The sequence below is a fragment of the Eutrigla gurnardus genome (assembly GCF_963514095.1).
Source record: "Eutrigla gurnardus genome assembly, chromosome: 7".
Classification (NCBI taxonomy): domain Eukaryota; kingdom Metazoa; phylum Chordata; class Actinopteri; order Perciformes; family Triglidae; genus Eutrigla; species Eutrigla gurnardus.
In genome coordinates this window covers 25,831,096-25,852,373 of record NC_139921.1, presented here as the reverse complement: position 1 = coordinate 25,852,373, position 21,278 = coordinate 25,831,096, and the positions used below count along the sequence as shown (strand labels likewise).

Below are 21,278 nucleotides of genomic sequence, written 5' to 3'. Positions count from 1 at the left end.
CAAAGATATTTTTACAATTTAATTATAACGATAACATATTTCTCTGTTTTTCCCTCAAAGCTAAATCTATTTCTTTTGTTGTGAACAGCGATACCTCCACATAATGAGGATGCCACATGCAACCCTGACTGGAGCGCTTAAATAATTTAGAGCCTAGTTTCATCGGATACCAGCAACTTAAGACTTTGACGTATGGTTTACAGACTGGCTGTATGTGTAATTGATGAGATGATGAGTCGTACTTCAACGTTCAATATAAGTTGCGTTGAATAGAAGTTGCTAAAGCATGCCTCAATTTAGTGAAATAATGCAACATAATCCATACTTTTAACACTGGGAAACAGAGACCAATGTGTACAGCACGTGTGATCAAATGAAAAGGTCAGTTTTTAGACCTTAAGGCTCAAACCTGAAGGTATTTGAAAACACAAGGCGTTGCAAATAGGACGGGACACCATTTGGTGATACCGTGACAAAAAGCAGTGTGTCTGCACGAAGACCCAGTTTGGATCCGCACGCTATGAAAGATTAAAAGGGAGCATTCTTCCAACTTGTGAAAGAGATACTGGATCTCAACGGGCTTTTTTTACCTGGTTAAATAAACTAGGCTGGCCTGACATTTTGTTTAACTCCATTACATTCTATCACTGTTTACATGGCAATTTATTGATTACCTCATGTTCACACATTTCAAAGCTTTTCCATGATGTCGGTACCAATATATACGCACACACTTATGCTTTACAATGATGACTCAAGATGCACATTACTCCTTCATTAGTTTAGTTAAGATGAGGCTTTTTGAGCTCTATTGTGCAGAATCACTATGACTATTACAATTTATCCATTGGATTAATGGGATGGCCTCTTGTCTTACGTAAACATTGTTGGTTGGCTTCATCCTCTTCAAGCACAATTTAAGACTTTTAAAAAGTTTCATATTTTCTCTTGTTTTGTGCACAGCCAATGCAGATTGGCAGACTGCTCACAGTGACGTCTCTCAGCAGTCCCTAGTTATAGTTACCAGTCTCGGGTTCAACACTCATGCACTATTCATTGGCGTATCACATCACTCCTGCCCAACTTCAGACTTGGACAAACCCAATTCTTTTCTGTGCAACTTTACTTTGAAGCCTTATTCCCTGCCGCTGTGTAAAGGTCTAAAATGTTTACGTAGTGTTGCTTCCATCTCGGAGACAGAAATAAGTTGCGGTTTCCGTTGCAGGGAACCTCTTGGAGCTACTCAGAGGAAGGAGAAAAGAGCATTTTTTCTTGTATGGTATGTATTATAACATTGTATTATTGTGTGAGAACGTCAAACAAAGATCAACTGTAACATGCAAACCTTTAGGCCTCAGTGTTCTGCAGCATACTTGAAAGGGACTTGCTCAGGTTAATTATTTGCTCAGTTGAAATGTATATATATATATATATGAATGTTTTTTTTCATTTGGATAACAAAATAAGCAGAATCTTGCATTCAAGGTTTTTTGCTGTTTGCATGCTTTTTGGTTATCCTTAATGTCTGCAACATGCAACTTATAAGGGGGTTTCATTACTTTGCCGGATGCTGTGTTCTGACTAAGTTCAAGCTTTGGGACATGTGTTTAAAATGTATGGTGCACAGTTTAAATGTGTTCCACTTTGTTTTCTGGTTGTTTTCACTGTTAATCGCAAATTTGAGCATGTAGAGAAAATGTAAATAAAACAACAACTTCATGTCAAAATAGGTCATTTTTAGATTAAAACGGTGTTTCTGTGGAAGGAGCACTTTGCAGACTTATTATTTTGAGTATATTGTTTTTCACAATGCATGTGAAATTAATCCTATTTAATTGATGTATTAAGGTCAGCTGATTTGAATAATTAAACGCCCCTTTTGAAGGCTAATCAAGGGCTTAGTAGCATACAGACACCCCTCTTAACATTACAGCATGCATGCTGTACTTTAGTTCTGTCATGGCACTTTGAAATATGTTTCCTCAGTCAAAGGTTTTGGTTTTGAATACATGTGCATTAAATATTTTAAATGCTTTTAATAATTTAGGCGTTTTCCAGTTGCTCTTGGATCCTTTTGTGGATTATTATTAATTCTAGCTGTTGGCCTCCTTCTGTCTATAAGACGTTGGAGTGGAGTTTCATGTTTTAGTCTGTTGTGGCTGTCAAGACAGAAGAAGTGAGATTTGTAGAACATGCATAGAAAATGAGATTAATATACATAAAAATAGTTTACTTGTTTGGTTGTTAAGTAATGGAAAGTTGTTACATGTAATTACATCAGCAAAATCTACCCCTATGTTTTCCTCATAAAAGAGCAGATGTCTGTTAAATTGTGAATCCCTTTATGTTTCTTTCACAGAGCACACAAAGAATTGTTTTGAACCATGAAGCGCAGTAAGCACCGCGGACACAAGGAAGACAGAAACGGAGGTATCACTAACTAAGATGGATGACAAATAAGACAGGAAATCCTGGCTGATATTACAAACTCCTGTTGGCTTACGGCCCACGTCAGCCCACTAAAGAACATTTTGTCAAACTCATGTTTTTATCAAGTTGTTGAGCTGTAAATGGCATCATAGCATTTTAGGCCCTTATTAACCATCTTAAATCCAGAATGTATTACCTTCTTTCTGCTTTTAAATGTAGTGTATGGCGGTTTCTTACATGTCAAAGCTCCCAGGATGTATATTTCATGATGAAACACACAATAAAACACAATGTTTGAGCAACAACATTGTAAGCTTTTCATACGATCTCCAGATGAGCCAGCTATTCTGGAGACGGAGGATCTGGATCGTCAGGGCATGTTCATGGGAGGAGGCCCAGATCCAGACACCATCTCACTGGCCTCAGTCACAGCCGTCACCACCAATGTATCAAATAAGAGGCAAGCCTGATTCTGTAGTTTATTAATTTAAAAATTAATTTAAAAAACACAAAGGAGCGTTAATCATGTGAATCTGATGAAATAGTATCTGACACCTCATCTTCTTACAGATCAAAGCCAGACATAAAAATGGAGCCAAGTTCTGGAAGACCAGTAGATTACCAAGTAAGAGCAAACTTACCCATCATTTTATCGGCCCAGTTTAATTTGTCTAGTGTGCGGTGATGAATTATTGACTAGTAGTTGTGGAATGTGTGAATGTGTTTGTATTTGTGCAGGTTAATCTCCTTTCTTTTGTCTGACACACTTGATTTATAATCATTCACTTAAAAAAAAATCACTTACTTGATCATTTCCAGATCAGCGTGACAGTGATTGAAGCCAGGCAGCTGATCGGACTGAACATGGATCCACTGGTCTGTGTGGAGATTGGAGAAGATAAAAAGTACACCTCAATGAAGGAATCCACCAACTGCCCATACTACAACGAAGTGAGTCTGCTATGACGACATATTGTATCGACATTCATTTCAGTTTGGGGGAGAAAAACGTGCTCTGTGTCTAAATATGATGTCCTAACATCACCATTGCTAACTCTTTTCTCCTCCCAGTACTTTGTGTTTGACTTCCACGTCCCTCCGGATGTCATGTTCGACAAAATCCTGAAGTTGTCTGTAAGTTGTTTGATTCACAACAGCGTAACATAAAAGGGATTCATATCATTTTCTTGTCTGCTGCAAGACACGTGTATTTAATGTTTTATGTCCCTGAACCAACCCTTAGGTAATTCACTCCAAAAACCTTCTGCGTAGTGGAACACTGGTTGGAACTTTTAAACTGGATGTTGGCACAATCTACTTCCAGCCTGGTAAAGAATCGCTGCAGATCAACTTCTCTCATCATGAACTATCAATCGATGAATCCGTCTTCTCGTTTGTCTTGCAGAACACCAGTTTTACCACAAGTGGGCCTTGTTGTCTGATCCTGATGACATCTCAGCGGGTTGCAAAGGCTACATTAAGTGTGATGTTGCAGTTGTGGCCAAAGGAGACACCATAAAGACTCCACACAAGGCCAACGAATCAGATGAAGATGACATAGAGGGGTAACTCGATTTCTATTGTGCACGGTTCTTTATTCCAAAAATATAAATTGTCTCTGAGTCGACTTTACAAAGAGATTGCTGAGCTTTTTTCAGAATTTAAATCCAGTATTTGTGTTGATATGGTGATGAGTACATCATCGTGATTTATTTATTAATGGTGCATATAAAAAAATCCTGCTACATTTGTTTCAGCTCAGATGTTAGTGTCTTGTTTGTTAGCTTATTTCACGTGCGTGCCATTTCTGCTTCAGTAATCTCTTAATACCAGAGGGGGTGCCTGCAGAGCGACAGTGGGCTCGTTATTACCTGAAGATCTACAGAGCCGAGGGACTCCCCAGGATGAACACCAGCATCATGGCCAACGTCAAGAAGGCCTTCATTGGAGAAAATAAGGACCTGGTTGATCCTTATGTCCAAGTACTCTTTGCCGGGCAGAAGGTGAGTAGTAGTGATGATCCGAACCATGCATTGCGCTCTGTTTTTGTATCTGATTCATCTCGGACAGTAGAATCCCTGAGTTGTGTTGTTGATTGTAACGTGTGATTACAGGGGAAAACATCGGTTCAGAAGAGTTGCTATGAGCCTATCTGGAACGAACAAATTGTTTTCACGGAGATGTTTCCACCACTGTGCAAGCGCATGAAGATCCAGATCCGTGACTCCGATAAAGTGAATGATGTTGCTATGGGAACACACTTCCTGGACCTACGGAACATTTCCAATGATGGGGACAAAGGTGATGTACCATTTGCACACGACAATAAGTAGTGCCATTCGCTCCGTGATTAGCTAATTATCAGATCCGAATGATGTTAATTCTTTACATCTCAGGGTTCCTTCCCACTCTGGGTCCTGCCTGGGTTAACATGTACGGCTCCACGCGTACCTACTCCCTGATGGACGAGTATCAGGAGTTAAACGAAGGGCTCGGAGAGGGAGTGTCCTTCAGGGCCCGTCTGCTCATCAGCCTGGGTGTGGAGATCCTGGACCCCTCCTCACCTGACATTTCCAGCTCCACTGAGGTCCAGTTGGAGGGAATACCCAACATCTCAGAGGTGGGTCCCTGTTTGGATGGGCAGCCATGCAGAGGAGGCCTATTGTTACTCCTGCTGACAGGGCATTGTGCTGCAGTCGTGAATTATTAATTGTCTTTATTTAGCCCACCTGGTGCATTATTAACATGCTGTTTGCATTAATGTGGCTTCTTTTTTGTTGGTGGACAATGTAAGTCACACAGCTAATCCAGTTGAGCACCCCGGGATCATAACTCCGAGTCCTCGGGGACTCAGTTCTCACTGTCCGACAGCTTGTATTACAGAGCCGTCACTACCACGTTGTTTTTTTATATCATAAGTGTTTTTTACAGCTTTCATTGGTGAATTCAAGTGTCTTGTTTGGTTTCTAACTTTTACAGCGTTTACCCACTTTTCACACTTTATTGTCTACTTCACAGACTGCTACCGGGAAAGTTGAGGAGTTTTTCCTCTTTGGGTCTTTCCTGGAGGCCACAATGATTGACAGAAAGATTGGCGATAAGCCCATCAGCTTTGAGGTCACCATAGGTATTTCCATTACCTCTTCTTTTGTCTTACTTAATGTCTCCCACTGACCCGTCTTAAGCCTCAAATCTGAGTCTGAATTAACGTTAAAGTGTTGTAATTCATGTAAGCAGGCAGTGTTTGAGACCAAGTAGTATCATCAGGAGTTGAATGTACATCATATTTAAGGGTGTGACTGTTAACATTGCTGCTGTGTGCCAGGTTACTATGGAAACGAGATTGACGGGGTTGCCAGGCCAAAAACGCAGGGGAAAAGGGGGGGAGGAGACGGTGACGAGGAGGAAACTGAACTGATCCACAACTCCAGTGAGGATGAGCTGGATGAGGACGGAGACCTGACTTCAGTGGCAACTACTCCTCCCATGAAACCTGTCATCACTGACCGGTCAGAGCTAAAACAAGATCCTGTGCAAATATACATATCTTACTAAAACAGAAAGATTATTCAGTAAATCTTCACATATTAGTCTCTTCATTCTGTTAGATGTGCTTCAATCAACATCACAGTTTAATCAGCTCAGACTTTCTTTTGAGGAAATGTGTTATTTGCATCCTCAGAAACTACTTCCACCTGCCGTATTTTGAGAGGAAGCCATGTATCTACATCAAGAGTTGGTGGCAGGACCAGAGAAGGAGGCTGTACAATGCCAACATTATAGACAACATTGCAGATAAACTGGCAAGTCATGTACTTTACCGATATGTCGTTTTTTTAGTATTGGCAGTTGAATGCTGACTTCTTGCTGAATGATCCTAAACATCTTCTATTGCTGCCACAGGAGGACGGACTGAATGACGTGCAAGAGATCATCAAGACAGAAAAGAGCTACCCTGAGCGCAGACTGAGGGGCGTCCTGGAGGAACTCAGCCAGGGTTGCAGGTCCGTAGCCACAAACGTAAACCTAGCAGTCGTGAACGATGAGTCTAATAGATCAGTATGACCTTTGACTCTGACTGAGCTCCACTTCTTTCAGTCAGTTTCTTTCGCTGGCAAACAAGGATCAGAATCAGTCTGGCAGAACCAAACTTGACAGGGAGAGACTGAAGCTGTGCATGTCAGAAGTGGTATGTCAATTCAGGGGGGAGCTGTGTATCGTTTTTTTTTACTTGTTGATTGTTAATATCGGCACCGTCTTGCTGAATGCTGGGCTGTTTCTGGGTTTTTAGGAAAGCATCGGCCAGCAAGCTAAAGCGATGAGGTCACAGGTGAAGAAAAGCACAGTGAGAGATAAAATCAAGCTGGCTCAGAACTTCCTCACAAGGCTGCGCTTCCTGGCAGATGAAGTGAGATCCACAATATTACGTCTACCGTCCACAAATGCTTTTCTTTGTTGCACATGCTTGTTTCCTTGTGGTCATTCCATGTTTCATTGAGCGTCTTTTTATTGCAGCCTCAACACAGCGTTCCTGACATTTTCATATGGATGATAAGTAATGGGAAACGCATCGCTTACGCACGTGTTCCCTCCAAAGACATCCTTTATTCCAGTACAGGGGAGGAGACAGGAAAGGACTGTGGCAAAGTCAAGACAATCTTCCTGAGGGTGAGTTTATGCAAAAATGTAGGAAGCTAATCAATCAAATGGCAGTTGATCCAATCTGACACGTATTTTGTGCATTGCATCAAATCCCCTTTCACTTTGTGTGAATGATTAAATCATTTATTTCCCCCTCTTGTAATAAAGATCCCTGGTAAGAAAGGCTTTGGGCCTGCTGGTTGGACAGTCCAGTCCAAGATAGAGATTTATCTGTGGCTGGGTCTGACCAGACAGCGCAAAGACTATCTGAGCGGTCTACCCAATGGATTTGAGGAAAACAAGTTGTCCAAAGGACCTGGCATGCCATGCTCACCTCCCATCAGCCTCACCTACATGAGTAAGACCATCAACCAATTCATCCATCTTAACTGGACGCTCATATAAAAGCTTCCCGAATAAAATGAGATTTCCTTTACAATATGTTAAGGTGGTAATCCTTCAGAACTCCTGGTTGCTTTGGTTTGGTGACACCTGATTTACTGGTGTTCATGTGGTTCAAAGTTATAAGTGCTAATTCATTAATGTATGCATGTGTGCATCTGTCAACAGTGAAACAGATCTTCCAGCTGAGGGTCCACATGTACCAAGCTCGCAGCCTGTTTGCTGCTGACAGCACAGGTCTGTCGGATCCCTTTGCAAGAGTCTTCTTCTCCACACAAAGCCAGGTCACGGAGGTGAGCACGCTCCAAGAGCTTTTTAGGAAAGTCAACTCCCAGCTTAAGATATATTGAACGGCACATCCTGCATTTATCGAACGTTCTCTTTCCTTTCCAGGTCCTGGCTGAGACTCTGTGCCCCACATGGGACCAGCTGCTGGTCTTTGAGAATGTGGAGTTGTTCGGAGAGGCCAGCGAACTGAGAGACGACCCTCCAATTATCGTCATTGAAATCTATGATCAAGACACAGTGGTAAGGGTTGTTCTGAAATAGAGATGCCTCTGTTTTCCCATTCAGATGAATGTGAGCAATCAGTCCACCTTCACCCAGCTTGTATTACCAGATAGCAACTGTCTCACCGTTCTCCTCCACCCGTATCATCCTAGTAATTTAAGAGTCTGCCTGTCTTTCATTTGAAACGTAAGATTAAACGTGTCACTTTATGAGTTTGTCGTTAGCAACGTGATATGAATTATCTATCTGAAAGAATGCTTTTGCTGACTGACACTTCTATATTTGCTCCTGTCAATAACACCATTGTTTTGGATGACCCTTTGGATAAGTAGAGTGTGGATTCTGATGGCTTGATGTACTGTAGACGCACTGTAATGTGCAGAGTAGATTGTTATGAAAGGCATGCAAGAGGCATAAGATACGTCCATAAGGAGAGATGAACTTATACCTGATGCATTCCTTTAAGTGACATTTTGTGCTTTTTGTATGTGGCCAACAGAGAATTTCAAATCTTCATAACCACTAACTGCAAGAGAGAGATTTAATATTATATATATATATATATTAAACATTGAGTAATACTTCAATGATCTTTTCACATAAATACATATATCTGTTTTGCAGTCACTGGTTATTTTAGGTATGTTGCTTTTGTTTATTTTTTTCTTTTGGTCTCTTATCTTCAGTGGGTTTTTTTTTAACCAAGTCTGCCTAGAAACATGTGCATCTCAAGGCATGTTTCTTCCTGCTGACAGGACAAATCAAATAACTCACGATTACACCATCATAACATGTTTTATAATAAAGCTATTGTAATATGAACACCGATGGATTGGGTATGTTAGGCTCTTCTTTCAAATATTCAAACTGTAATTCATGTTTTAAGGTTCAAACATGAATTATGCTTCCAGGGTAAAGCTGACTTCATGGGCAGAACCTTCGCCAAGCCTGTGGTCAAGATGGCGGATGAGCACTATGGTCCCCCGCGCTTCCCTCCCCAGCTGGAGTACTATCAGATCTACCGCGGGAACTGCTCCGCCGGAGAAATGCTGGCAGCCTTTGAACTACTGCAGGTCAGCCTGTGTGATACTGTTGTTCACCACACTCAAGTTGTAATTATGTCGGACTAAGTGATTTATAATTCTTCCGTGTGTCCTCTGTTAGATTGGCCCCAATGGGAAAGCTGACCTGCCTCCCATAGACGGTCCCACAGACATGGACCGCGGCCCAATCCTGCCTGTCCCTCTGGGGATCAGACCAGTGCTCAGCAAATACAGGATTGAGGTGCAGATTTAATTTGAGCTTTTAACAGAAAATAACAACAACACAACCACTGACGACCCCCATCCCTCAGGTTCTATTCTGGGGCTTGAGGGACTTGAAGAGGGTGAATCTGGCCCAGGTGGATCGGCCTCGTGTGGACATTGAATGTGCTGGAAAGGGAGTACAGTCGGCCCTCATCCCCAATTACAAGAAAAACCCCAACTTCAGCACCCTTGTGAAGTGGTTTGAAGTGGTATTTAATCATTTTAATTACTTTTTTAACATCATCTTTTTAAATTAAAGTGTTTACATGACATCCAAAAAAGTAATTTCTGGGAAATGATTCTCGTCAATCGAACTAATTGGTTGATTTTGTGTGTCAGGATTTGCCTGAGAATGAGTTGCTCCACCCGCCACTGAACATCCGCGTGGTGGACTGCAGGGCTTTCGGCCGCTACACTCTGGTCGGCTCCATCGCTGTCACCAGCCTGCGAAAGTTCATCTACAGGGCAACAGACAAGCAGGCCAACAACTGGTCCACTACAGGTACGGACTAAAGCCTGGAGGCATATTACATTGTAGTGCATTCATTTTACATTATTGTTACGAAGGAACGACATACGGTAATCCAAATTGAGTGAAGACAGTATCCGTTTACACCTGAAATAACTGGCAGTTATAGAGATAAACACATTCTCATTCATCTTTCAGAGGAAATAATTGTCGTCAACTTGGAACCTGAGCCTGGTTTTAAGAAGATGGACACTGTGGTCAAACTAGACTCTGTAAGTTCTCTTTTTTTGTCAATTTTGTGTAACCTTCATTCAGAGAGTAAGATCCTGTTTGAATATTAATCTACATAGAGGACACAGTTAAAACAGGCAGCATTTCCATACCAGAACCCTTTCAAAGAGTCAGACATTATGCAATCTGCTTTTCTACCTAGTGCTCTGATGCTGTGGTCAAAGTTGAGGTAAGCAAAGTACTTTACACTTAATTAATCAAAATTGAAGGATTTTTTGTTGTTGTTGCAAATCTTCACTGAGAGCATATTTAATGCATCTTGAATAAAAAGGACGACGATAAGGACGGAAAGGGGAAAAAGAAGAAGAGGAAGAAGGGCGATGAGATTGAAGAGGAGGAACTAGACGAGAGCATGTTGGACTGGTGGTCCAAATATTTTGCTTCCATTGAAACTTTGACAGAGGTCAGTAACGGGGGGGAAAAACGGCTATTTTGACTCTTCCTTGCTTTACTGACTGCAGTAGATGATACAGTTGAGCTACAGAGTATGATGGCAGCTGACATTAAATGCTGGAGAATGTGGATGTTGATAAATCCAGTTGATAAATGACTTTCCCGCAGGCTCTCAGGGCTCAAGAAGCTGCTCTTTCAGATTCAGAGGACAAAGATGACGCGGACATTGCTGACGGCGGAGGTAAAAACCAGATCGGCAAACAAGACACACACAAGACGTTGTTGTGTCTTACTTACTTTGAAACGTTGTTTTATGATCCAGCTTGCTTGCGTGTACCTTTTTGTCAACCGTAAACCAAGTGTTAGGTCATAAATGAAAGCGCCACACATCTAACCCAAAGCCACAGTACAAGCATGTAGTTACCATGTGTTATAACCTCACTAACTCTGATTGTTGTTCTCCTCTACAGTGCTGTAGTGAACCATGTAGCCCTCCTAGCCCCAGAATGCCTCCGTGTAGATCCTGACATGAATCTTAAATTTCCATACGTGGGACGACCGCTTTTTTTCTCTCTCACATATTTGCATATTCGTTGTATGCTTGCCATGAAAGTTGTCAATGTAGAATTACAGACAGGGCAATTTGATGAGTATTTATTTTCGTGATAGATCTGAAACGCGTTTGATTCTGTGCTCATTAATGACATGACAAAATATATCATGTATGCAAATTCATTATACACTATATTATATGGTGCATATTAGTGTAAATATACTTTGACATGACTTGACAGTGGATGATGATGACAAGAACCAGTCACGTCTTTACACAGCCTGGCGGATCCTGCCCCCCCCCACCAAGTATCCCCACTGAACTCTATACTTCACTCGTATACAGTTCAATGGCATGCTTGTTGTGTACACAGCTGGTTTTGGCAACTTTCATGTGGAATTCATGTCTCGAGTGCTTTGCTCCCCCCCCCCCCCCCCCCCCCTTCACTCGTCCCCACCGCTAACCTGTACTCAGATATCAAACCCGATGACTCTCCTGTGAAAGGCACCAAGAGAGGAAAAGGAAAGAAAGAAAAGAAGAAGCTGGGAATCGATCACTTTGAGAAGAAGAAGCCAAAGCTGGATGAGCTGAAGGTACTCTACTCGTGTGTGTGTGTATATATATACATATAAAGTGCCACATTCTGAGAAAAAGATACCACTGAAAACCAATTGTACGTTTTGTTAAATGTGTGCTCTGAAACCAGGTGTACCCAAAAGAACTGGAGAGTGAATTTGACAGCTTTGAAGACTGGCTCCACAGCTTTAATCTGTTTCGGGGAAAAGGTGGCGATGACGACGACCAAAACGTGATGGACGAGGACAGAATTGTTGGAAAATTCAAAGTAAGAACCAAATGTTTACAGTACAATACATATTTTCTTCTTCTGTTACATCAATTGTCTGTATAAACCATTGACATGTATTGAAAACGAGTCAATAGTCATAGATTTCTCTTTTTGTTTAGCTAAAACAATAGTCAATTGCTGGTTTTTCCAATATATTTTTTTTGCAATATAACAATTCTTTTGTTTGACGGTGTCCCTTCAGGGCTCTCTGTGCATGTACAAAGTGTCGGACGACATGCTCAGAGACTCCAGCTTCGACTCCACCATGGGAATGTTCCAGAACATTCCTCACAACGACCCCATTAATATCCTCGTCCGCATCTACATTATTCGGGTGGGCTATGTGTTTCTGCACTTGAAGGATTTATAATTGTCATTATACAATACAGGACTGCTGAATGCATTTTTCTTTTGGTAGGCAACTGACCTGCATCCAGCTGACATTAATGGGAAGGCTGATCCATACATTGCAATCAAACTGGGAAAGACAGAGATCAGAGACAAAGAGAACTACATCTCAAAACAGCTGAACCCTTTGTTTGGCAAGTAAGTATGAATGTTTAATACGATCATTACTAACTGTGTATGGTCTTACAGGGTTGGACTATATTATGCACGTTCTAAATGTCCTTAAAAACCGGACAAATGCTGTTTCTCTCATCCTATCAGATCCTTCGACGTGGAGGCCACGTTCCCAATGGATTCCACACTCGCGGTGTCAATTTATGACTGGGACCTGGTGGGAACCGACGATCTGATTGGAGAAACTAAACTTGACCTGGAGAACCGTTTCTACAGCAAACACAGAGCCACGTGTGGTCTTTCATGTAACTATGCCATGTAAGAATCAGAAGACCAACCACACACACACCATTGAATGGAGTGTCCTAATCTATTTCATTAACAATGTTTGTTTCTATCATGACTGCGTTTGCTCTTTTCTTTAGCCATGGTTACAATGTGTGGCGGGACCCGATGAAACCGACACAGATCCTTGCTAAGCTCTGTAAGGACGGCAAACTGGACGGGCCTCACTACGGCCCTGGAGGGCGAGTGAAGGTGGAGAACCGGGTCTTCATGGCGCAGACTGAGATAGAGGATGAAAACGGTGTTAATCTCACTCAAATCCTTCTGTTTCTCTCAAAGGAAAAAAATACTAAAGTCATATTTGAATGATTAAACCGCCTTTTGATGATGTTTGTCAGGTTTGAAGAAGCAGACAGAAGAACATCTGGCTCTGACCGTCTTGAAGCACTGGGAGGAAATCCCACGGGTCGGCTGCAAACTGATCCCAGAACATGTGGAAACCAGACCACTGCTCCACCCCGATAAACCAGGAATCGAACAAGTATGTCAGTCAGTGTACTCATGCTGGCTACACTTCAGCTAAGTACACCTTTTAATCATCAATCAAAAAAACAGAATGCATGGAGTGCTGCTTGGGTGTGGAAAAAGGTGTCCCTCTGGTGCTCTTCAGTTTGGGGATCCAAGTAGAACTTTGAAGAAAAAAATATCTGAGGCACTCAGGAAGGTAAATGATAGAAAGCCTTTATTGGTACAGGGCTAATCTGATTAGATATCAGATTTTTACCTTCCTGAGTGCCTCAGATATTTTTTTCTTCAAAGTTCTACTTGGACACCTTTTAATGAATTCATACTTTATTCCCTTGTGTTCCGTTGCTTTTAGGGGAGAATTGAGATGTGGGTGGATATGTTCCCCAAGGATATGACTGCACCCGGCCCCGCTCTTGATATTTCACCAAGGAAACCAAAGAAGTATGTTCTAGTTAAAGCTTTTACATACACCACATATATATGTATGGCCAGCAGCCTTCAGCTTTTATCTCAATACATGTTTGCTTTAAATAAGGAACTGTCATTTTTGTTTGTGTCCAGGTTTGAGCTGAGGGTGATCATATGGAACACAGATGAGGTCGTTCTAGAGGACGATGATATCTTCACTGGCGAGAAATCAAGTGACATATTTGTGCGAGGGTAATTATCCGCCCTATATGTCTTTACATTTTGGGGCACAACTACACCCAGACATAACACCTTGAAACGCAGAATTATCTGATTCTTTTTTCCCTCCTGTAACAGCTGGTTGAAGGGGCAGCAGGAGGACAAGCAGGACACAGATGTCCACTACCACTCCATCACCGGGGAGGGCAACTTCAACTGGCGCTTCGTCTATCCCTTTGACTACCTAATGGCTGAGGAGAAGATCGTGATCTCAAAAAAAGAGTCCATGTTTGCCTGGGATGAGACTGAATACAAGATCCCAGCTCGTCTGAATCTGCAAGTGTGGGACGCTGACCATTTCTCTGCAGATGACTTCTTAGGTGCAGTAGACCGTGCAATTAAAACAAATGCTGCTTACGGGGAAACAAAAACTGTGTGTTGTTTTTGGTTGAGACATGGATCTGTCTATTAACTCCTTGTTTATTCCACCGTGCCAGTTAATCTTTCTTGCATTTTCCGAGTTAAACGATGTCCGTTTTACAGGTGCAATCGAGCTGGACCTGAACCGTTTCCCGCGGGGCGCTAAGACTGCCAAGCAGTGCACCATTGAGATGGTGACAAACGAAACGGAGATGCCCACGGTCTCCATCTTCAAACAGAAGAGGATCAAAGGCTGGTGGCCATTTGTGGCCAGAAATGAAGATGACGAGTTTGAACTCACGGTAGGTCAAAGTTATCACCATCTACGTCTAAACAATTGACGTTGCATCCCTCCTCACTCCGCAGGTCTGCAACCTGCTGCATATATCCTACACCTGGAACACCTCATGGTGACTGAGTGTCTTTTTGTTATCTTTTTAGGGCAAAGTGGAAGCAGAGCTGCACCTCCTGACAGGAGAGGAAGCAGAGAGGAGCCCAGTTGGTGAAGGACGCAACGAACCAGAGCCGCTGGAGAAACCCAAGTATGAAGGATGCTCTGCTGTCACCCACAGGACCGCTCTTTTGATCTATGTTTCTCAATGAAATGCCAGGATACAAACTGTTCAGCTGCGTCAAGTCCAGCTTAACTAAAAATGACAAAAGCAGGTCAGAAATAACAAAATAAATACTATGATAAAAAAATGATAATAAATACATGAATAACATTTAAACAACCCCAAAAAAATGTGAATTCTCAAACATAAACCGAGCATAACAATATTATAAAACTATTATAAAATGACATAACAAAATAATAAACTGATTTCCGGAATATGAGGAAAGACATTTTTAAGAATTTACTTCAACCAAGTTCTGGACTTAACCTAGGATCTTCTTTCTTTACATGGTAAGTTGCTGTTTCATCATCTCTTTTGTGTATTTCTACCTAGAATCAGTTGTCTAAATACTGTAATTGTTTCTCTGTCTTAACCTTTATTGTGTCCTAGTTCCAGTAATGTCGGCTATATTTAAATTTGGTTTAGAAAGAGAGCAACAATAATGGTCCATAATGCTTAAAGTCTTTGTGACTGAACATCTGTTTTTGTCCTTGCAGCCGGCCAGACACCAGCCTTCTGTGGTTCCTCACTCCCTTCAAGGCCGTAAAAAACCTGGTCTGCCATCAGTACAAGTGGCTGACCATCAAGATCGTCACTGCTCTCCTGCTGCTGGCCATGCTGCTCCTTTTCCTCTACAGCATGCCCGGTTACATGGTCAAGAAAATATTGGGAGCTTGAGATGTTGCTCAGACAACCCGTGCAGAAGGTTGTCGCTAACAAAATTTGACATCGTCTTACCTCTAAGCAGTGTGTGAATATGAAAATAAAGTATCTGAGAAAGATCGAACTGATCTTAAAGGTCAGGTTTGTTAAGTCTATCTTATTACAATACGCATGAGTCCATATGTACGTTGGAAGGGTTATTGGTGGCTGTAATCGTTCCTCCTCTCCATACTGGGGCTGTGAGTTGATGCCTTCCTAACACGACTCCACTGAAAGAATGTGGGACGAACAGAATGCTTCTCAAGGTTTCTTTATGACCGGTATGGACAAGAGGAATGATTATGATGATTCTCAACATACAAGCAACCTTTTCAGTCCTGATCCCGACACTACTGATACATGCATATCAGGGCTCAGCACATATCAAATGTTTTCTCTTCATTCGACCTCTGTATAAGGAATACGATGCCTTATGTGGAGGTCTTCCCTCCGGTGCTATGGGGTTCTTTGTACGACCCTCCTTCTGTGTATTGTAGGTTGTTGATTGTCTTTGGCACTTTTTAATTGTGTTTACTTCTCTGTGCTCCACCAGCCGTCCAGACATCGCCCTCCTCTGGTTCCTCATCCCGTTCAAAGCTGCGAAACACCTGATATGTGACCAGTACAGGTGGCTGACCATCAAGATCGTCACTGCTCTCCTGCTGCTGGCCATCTTGGCTCTGTTCCTCTACAGCGCGCCTGGTTACATGGTGAAGAAAATGATGGGCGTCTGAGCTCAAACCAGCACATGATCACTTTTTCCAAGGGTGTGCGTTCAGCAATAGGTTTTGTGAATGTTTTTGCAATATACCATTTGTCAACACATTGCTAGTGTTTGGTGTGCAGTTTTTCTTGTTTCTAGAAAGTGGGTTTTCTTTATTCCCATTAAATTAATGAATTAATGCTCACCTATGAGTAAGCTTGTGTTGGAGTTCATGACATCTCGTCATGTATGTGTTTATGTATGATATTTCACATTTGTGCATAAATTGACATCTGAACCATTCAGTTTTCTGGTTGTCCCGTCTCTTGTCGTTGTTTGTGTGCTATGTATGTGAATGTGTTTGGAAACTGAAAGAAGACTACGTACTGTACGTTAGTAACGTATCCTCAGTTATGAGTCTGCATGGACTTGGGAACATGCGGACTCGGTCTAGTGGCATTTCAGCTCATAGAATCAACTAGAAGCAAGCTTTCTTTTTTTTAAATGACAAATAAAAGGAATAGATACAACTCAAACAGTTACTTGGTGACATTCAAAGTTAAATCAATCCAACCCTGTATTCATTTCAGTACAATACATCCAACTGATTCTTGTGGTGCTCTAAAAAGTGATGATTATCTTTTATTTAGAAGTCAAAGGTTAAAACGCTAAAAAGTATTTTTCTCAGTTAATCACAACATTACAAAAGACCATTGTGGTTTGTTGCCTTTCAAACTAGTTAAGTACATTATTTCATCAGAAATCCAGTGACTGCAGTCGGGAAAGGCCTTGAGATTTTTCAAACCTGGTTGAGAGGAAATGATCATTTCCTCGGGTTGCATCAGTACTTTGTTACCGCGCCACTTCTGACACAAAGGTTGCATATGGAACTAATTGATTTTGTAAAATTAGATTATCACATTTCTAACACGGTGTTTGTCTCTGTGCTCCACCAGCCGTCCAGACATCGCCCTCCTCTGGTTCCTCATCCCGTTCAAAGCTGCGAAACACCTGATATGTGACCAGTACAGGTGGCTGACCATCAAGATCGTCACTGCTCTCCTGCTGCTGGCCATCTTGGCTCTGTTCCTCTACAACATGCCTGGTTACATGGTGAAGAAAATGTTGGGCGCTTGAGATGTCTGCTGGCTTTTTACTATATCGCACACAAAGAAATCATTTCACTTGGAAGTTGCCCTTTTGTTCTTGATTTTTTTTTGTTCTGTAATTTGACAGAAGACAACAAATTGTAGAATATAAGAATCAGAATGGCTACAGTAGAAAATAAGCCAAGCTTATTCTCATATTGACATGTAATCACTAAAATCCATTACTGCAATGTAGTGGTGCAAATTTGTTATTATTTCACAATGACATTGACTTTTATCTGGCTTACATTATTATTATTAGTATTATTATTGTTGCTCTTGTGGTTGTTGTGGTTGTTGCAAGGTAAAGCCGTCACCTTTGTGCTGATTTCTTGTGAATCAACAGTTTGTCAACAGCGTGCAGTATTTGTCTGACATTTGACTTTGTGAATAAAGTAAACAACTACAAACCTTTCTAATGCTAACGTAATCTGTCCAGTCATCTGTTCACCTGTACCTGCCGCATAAAGCTCTCCAGTGTTGCTCCGTTGCTTGCGACCTGTCAATCAGAAGGTATATCATCGAGTTTACTCTAAATGGAATATGGGATATAAATGGATGATTTACAAAAAGGATATCAAGATGTATTTAAGAAAGCATGAATCTAAAGATTAGGACCATAAACTCATGTTTAAATTACAATGTTTACTGAGTGAAAGTGATCACACGAGAAGTTGCATCGCTTTCTCACAGGCTTATATACAATCTGACGTAGTCGCCCTCTAACGGCCGGTAGAGAGAATGCAGCTTTAAAGGTACTTCCGCGTTGTCTTGAATGGCGGGAGAAACCAACCCTCTGGTTGGTTGATATCAATTTCGCTCGCGATGTGATTGGCTGTCCACTTTGGAACGTTCTGGTCTCAATGAGCTAACTTCAAACGCTAGAAAATCGCGTTATACAGGAGCTAGACAACGTTAGTGACGGGAGGCAGAGCTGGTTTGACGCGGTTTGCAGTTTAGATTGGATTTTGTAAGTGAAAACTTTTAGCGTGGTATCCCTGGAACGTTTGTTAGCTCGGTTAAGAAGTGAATAGCATCCAACACGGGACACAACGGCAGGCAAAAAGCAGCTCTGACTGACTGGTATCCTTCCGCGGTTGATTGGCGGGTTACCTGGCACAGGTAACTGCTAATCTTTGTGTTAAGTAATTTAAGCTACCCCGACTCCCCGAAACAACTACAGGCAGTGATACAACCCATTAAGGTGTTCATTCGTGTTCAATTACTCGCAGACGGAGCAGCGTAAGGTTAATCAGAGATAGTTCTTTGGTGTAACTTTCCCTGCCCTCTCGTTGCAGCTCCCAACACACAACCAATGACGCTCTGCTGCCATCTCCTGGTCGTCAATGGAGCCAACAGTCTGCTGGTTAGTTCTTCAGATTTTCAACCTTCGTGTTCATTTTGCAATGTGCTATTCGTAGATAAGATGTATGTGCTTGGTTTGGTGTCCTAGCTTTCAACGACTTGACACCGGTAGCCCGACGAACGCTTTGTAGTTTGATTAAAAATAAATAAAAAAGTAGCCGCTATCGTGAAAGGATCGTCTCCTCAAGCTGTCCTTCCAACAGGGGACGGTCGAGTTGGCAAACAACCGTTTAAAAGTAATAAATGGTCCACGATTGCTCTGGAAACCGTCGGCCTTGTGGTTGAGCAGGAAAAGCGTGTCTGGAGGATGCGGGCATCGATCCCGCTTCCTCTCGCTTGCTGTGTTCTCCTAATTCCGCCAAAGTAAGCCCAAAATTAGCCAATCACGTTTCTTCCCTTGGGCTTACTTTTGACCAATCACGTTTCTTCCCTTGGGCTTACTTTTGACCAATCACGTTTCTTCCCTTGGGCTTACTTTTGACCAAATCACGTTGTCCTACGGATTTCGTAGGAGAATCTTTCTGCTGTATTCCTTGGCGTTGACGTTCCCGATAGCTTCCAAACGGTAAGTTGTTGTAATGTGCCGTCATATTGATGTGTTTAATAAGTGTAGGCACCGTACAGACTTTGGCAACAAATTTCTTTAAAGGACTGCCATTTTATAATAGCACCTGCTACACAACACATCGATTCTATAGCACCTGCTAAATAATGACGGTAATCTATGGGACAAAAAATACATTATTTTAGCCCTAAACACAGACCATTTGAGTGTTGACACGTTTTACAGGGTTCAGAAAGTGCGGGAGACGTGGGTTCAATTCAAAGAGTATTTATTTGGAATGGAAAACTACCGGCGACGGACCTGAGAAGGAAAACAGATTTCATATTAGTCCAAGGAATTTCATTTCACAATACTAAAATACTTAAAACTACCAATATATAAAGAGCAAAGGGCATAACGTGAAATACAATAGATAAAATGGCTACAACAATAGGACAGGTTACTCACACAGGGAGATTCTATCACAGACCCCACCACCACCACATGTGCACACCAATCACTGCAACCACTTCAACTTACACTGCAAGGACAAGCAACCTACAATCCAGTGAAGTGACCACTACCCTTCACACCCATCACTCTGCATGCAAGGAGGGGTGCATATCCCACGATGACTCCCCGCGGATCACCCCTCTGCCTATAGTTCTGCCTAGTTCACTAACACATACCTCTTCAGCACAGGACTACAGAGCTCAATCTGGATCACCCCAGGACAGTCACACCACAACTAAATATACAAAAGGCCTCATTAGTTTTCCCATAAGGCAATATAACACATCGTTCTCCTTCAATCTCCCTTACCTGCATAGACCTGCAACCCTGCCACACAACCAGGCCTCAAACGAAGAGGCACCAATTGCCCACACCTGTCCTTATAAAGGCGGGGAGCTACCTCTGGCCCCGCCTGACAGGGCGGTGCTTTGAATGTAGATGCCAGCCCTCACATATATAATCGTTTGGCATGTCTATGTGTGTGTTTCATTTGCTAGGCATGCTAGGGACACGCTGGGATGAGCGCTATCGCACCCCTGGAGTGTACACAGGCAAGAAATAATTCCTTATTCAGCATGAGAGAGAGAAACGTAATTAATTTGTTCTTAAATAAGACTATTCATTATTAATCAAATGAACCTTTAATGTAATAGATATTATATATCCACGAGGCCAGAGGTATCAACATCGGTGGATTATCCATCACCGACCCCACGATCATGAGTGCTATATTGCTTACAAATATTCATAATACTCTCTATTTTCTGTTTTGTTTTTGCAGGTACTACTATACTACTAATCAATCCATTTATTAGGGAGAAGTCATTGGACCGAATGGGGTCGCTGGGTGGGACAAAGTCCAGGATCTCGCTGCTTACCTGGTGGGTCTCCGTGAGGCATCTTACCTCACTGAACCGCAGGTGACCCAGGTCATCCAGCTGTGGACAGCTCTCCCTGACTGTGACAAGATGCGGGTCAACTACCAGCCTCGTCATCAGGAGCGACTGCCACATGGCCGTTTTAAAGCTCCCAAGCGGTCTGGAGTCACGCCGGGTGTGGAGAGCGTTAAGCGCTGCTTGATAGGACATCCTGGGGGGCCAGCTCAGTGGCCCAGCACCAGCCGCTTGGTGGAGGCCATGTGCAAAACGCTGTGCACTTTGCACAAGACAACCACCAAGAAGGCAGGAGTTTCCACCCCCAGATGGTCCAAGATTCTCCGCGACTACCACCACATCCGGGATTTAGTGCTCACCTGTCCAAGGGTAATGCAGGGGACAAAGATCCAGCTCTTTGAGATTAATCAACGGACACTCGTTCAATGGTAGGTCAGGCACATTATTTAATTCAATTCAATTCAATTTGATTTATAAGGCGCATTTTTAATGCACAAAGCAGACTCAATGTGCTTCACAAGAGGTATACATAGTTACAGTAAATACAGTTATATAAAAAATCAATTAG

At 42.2% G+C, this 21,278-nt stretch overlaps 1 protein-coding gene across 3 annotated transcripts; it reads left to right on the top strand.

Annotated features, from left to right (window-relative positions):
• The first annotated feature begins 1,073 nt into the window (after nt 1-1,073).
• Nucleotides 1,074-16,563, top strand: LOC311015779 (otoferlin). 3 transcript variants are annotated; one of them, XM_084013219.1, is made up of 42 exons: nt 1,074-1,279; nt 2,360-2,430; nt 2,764-2,890; nt 3,001-3,055; nt 3,250-3,381; nt 3,502-3,564; nt 3,674-3,758; nt 3,836-3,995; nt 4,247-4,433; nt 4,545-4,731; nt 4,827-5,050; nt 5,449-5,557; nt 5,756-5,939; nt 6,113-6,233; nt 6,334-6,434; nt 6,529-6,619; nt 6,722-6,838; nt 6,946-7,098; nt 7,240-7,429; nt 7,642-7,766; nt 7,867-8,001; nt 8,895-9,056; nt 9,148-9,267; nt 9,338-9,499; nt 9,630-9,792; nt 9,958-10,031; nt 10,193-10,219; nt 10,322-10,453; nt 10,612-10,684; nt 11,471-11,589; nt 11,703-11,840; nt 12,046-12,177; nt 12,262-12,389; nt 12,513-12,683; nt 12,791-12,951; nt 13,049-13,191; nt 13,531-13,619; nt 13,740-13,838; nt 13,944-14,185; nt 14,349-14,527; nt 14,667-14,767; nt 16,098-16,563. In XM_084013219.1, the coding sequence occupies exons 2-42, from the start codon at nt 2,385-2,387 to the stop codon at nt 16,276-16,278; spliced, it is 5,388 nt and encodes a 1,795-aa protein (XP_083869345.1). In that variant the 5' UTR covers nt 1,074-1,279; nt 2,360-2,384; the 3' UTR covers nt 16,279-16,563. The 3 variants fall into 3 exon arrangements, with proteins under 3 accessions (XP_083869345.1, XP_083869344.1, XP_083869343.1); XM_084013218.1 differs by lacking the exons at nt 1,074-1,279; nt 2,360-2,430; nt 2,764-2,890 and having other exon boundaries at nt 3,005-3,055; nt 7,867-7,998; XM_084013217.1 differs by lacking the exons at nt 1,074-1,279; nt 2,360-2,430; nt 2,764-2,890 and having other exon boundaries at nt 3,005-3,055.
• Nucleotides 16,564-21,278: the final 4,715 nt, after the last annotated feature.

Bases quoted from the DNA above. Each gene is read 5' to 3' on its own strand.
- LOC311015779 (XM_084013219.1), top strand. From the start codon at position 2,385: ATGAAGCGCAGTAAGCACCGCGGACACAAGGAAGACAGAAACGGAG. The intron at 9,500-9,629 runs GTATTTAATCAT...TTTGTGTGTCAG, and splicing joins TTGTGAAGTGGTTTGAAGTG to GATTTGCCTGAGAATGAGTT. The intron at 14,768-16,097 runs GTATGAAGGATG...GTGCTCCACCAG, and splicing joins GAGCCGCTGGAGAAACCCAA to CCGTCCAGACATCGCCCTCC.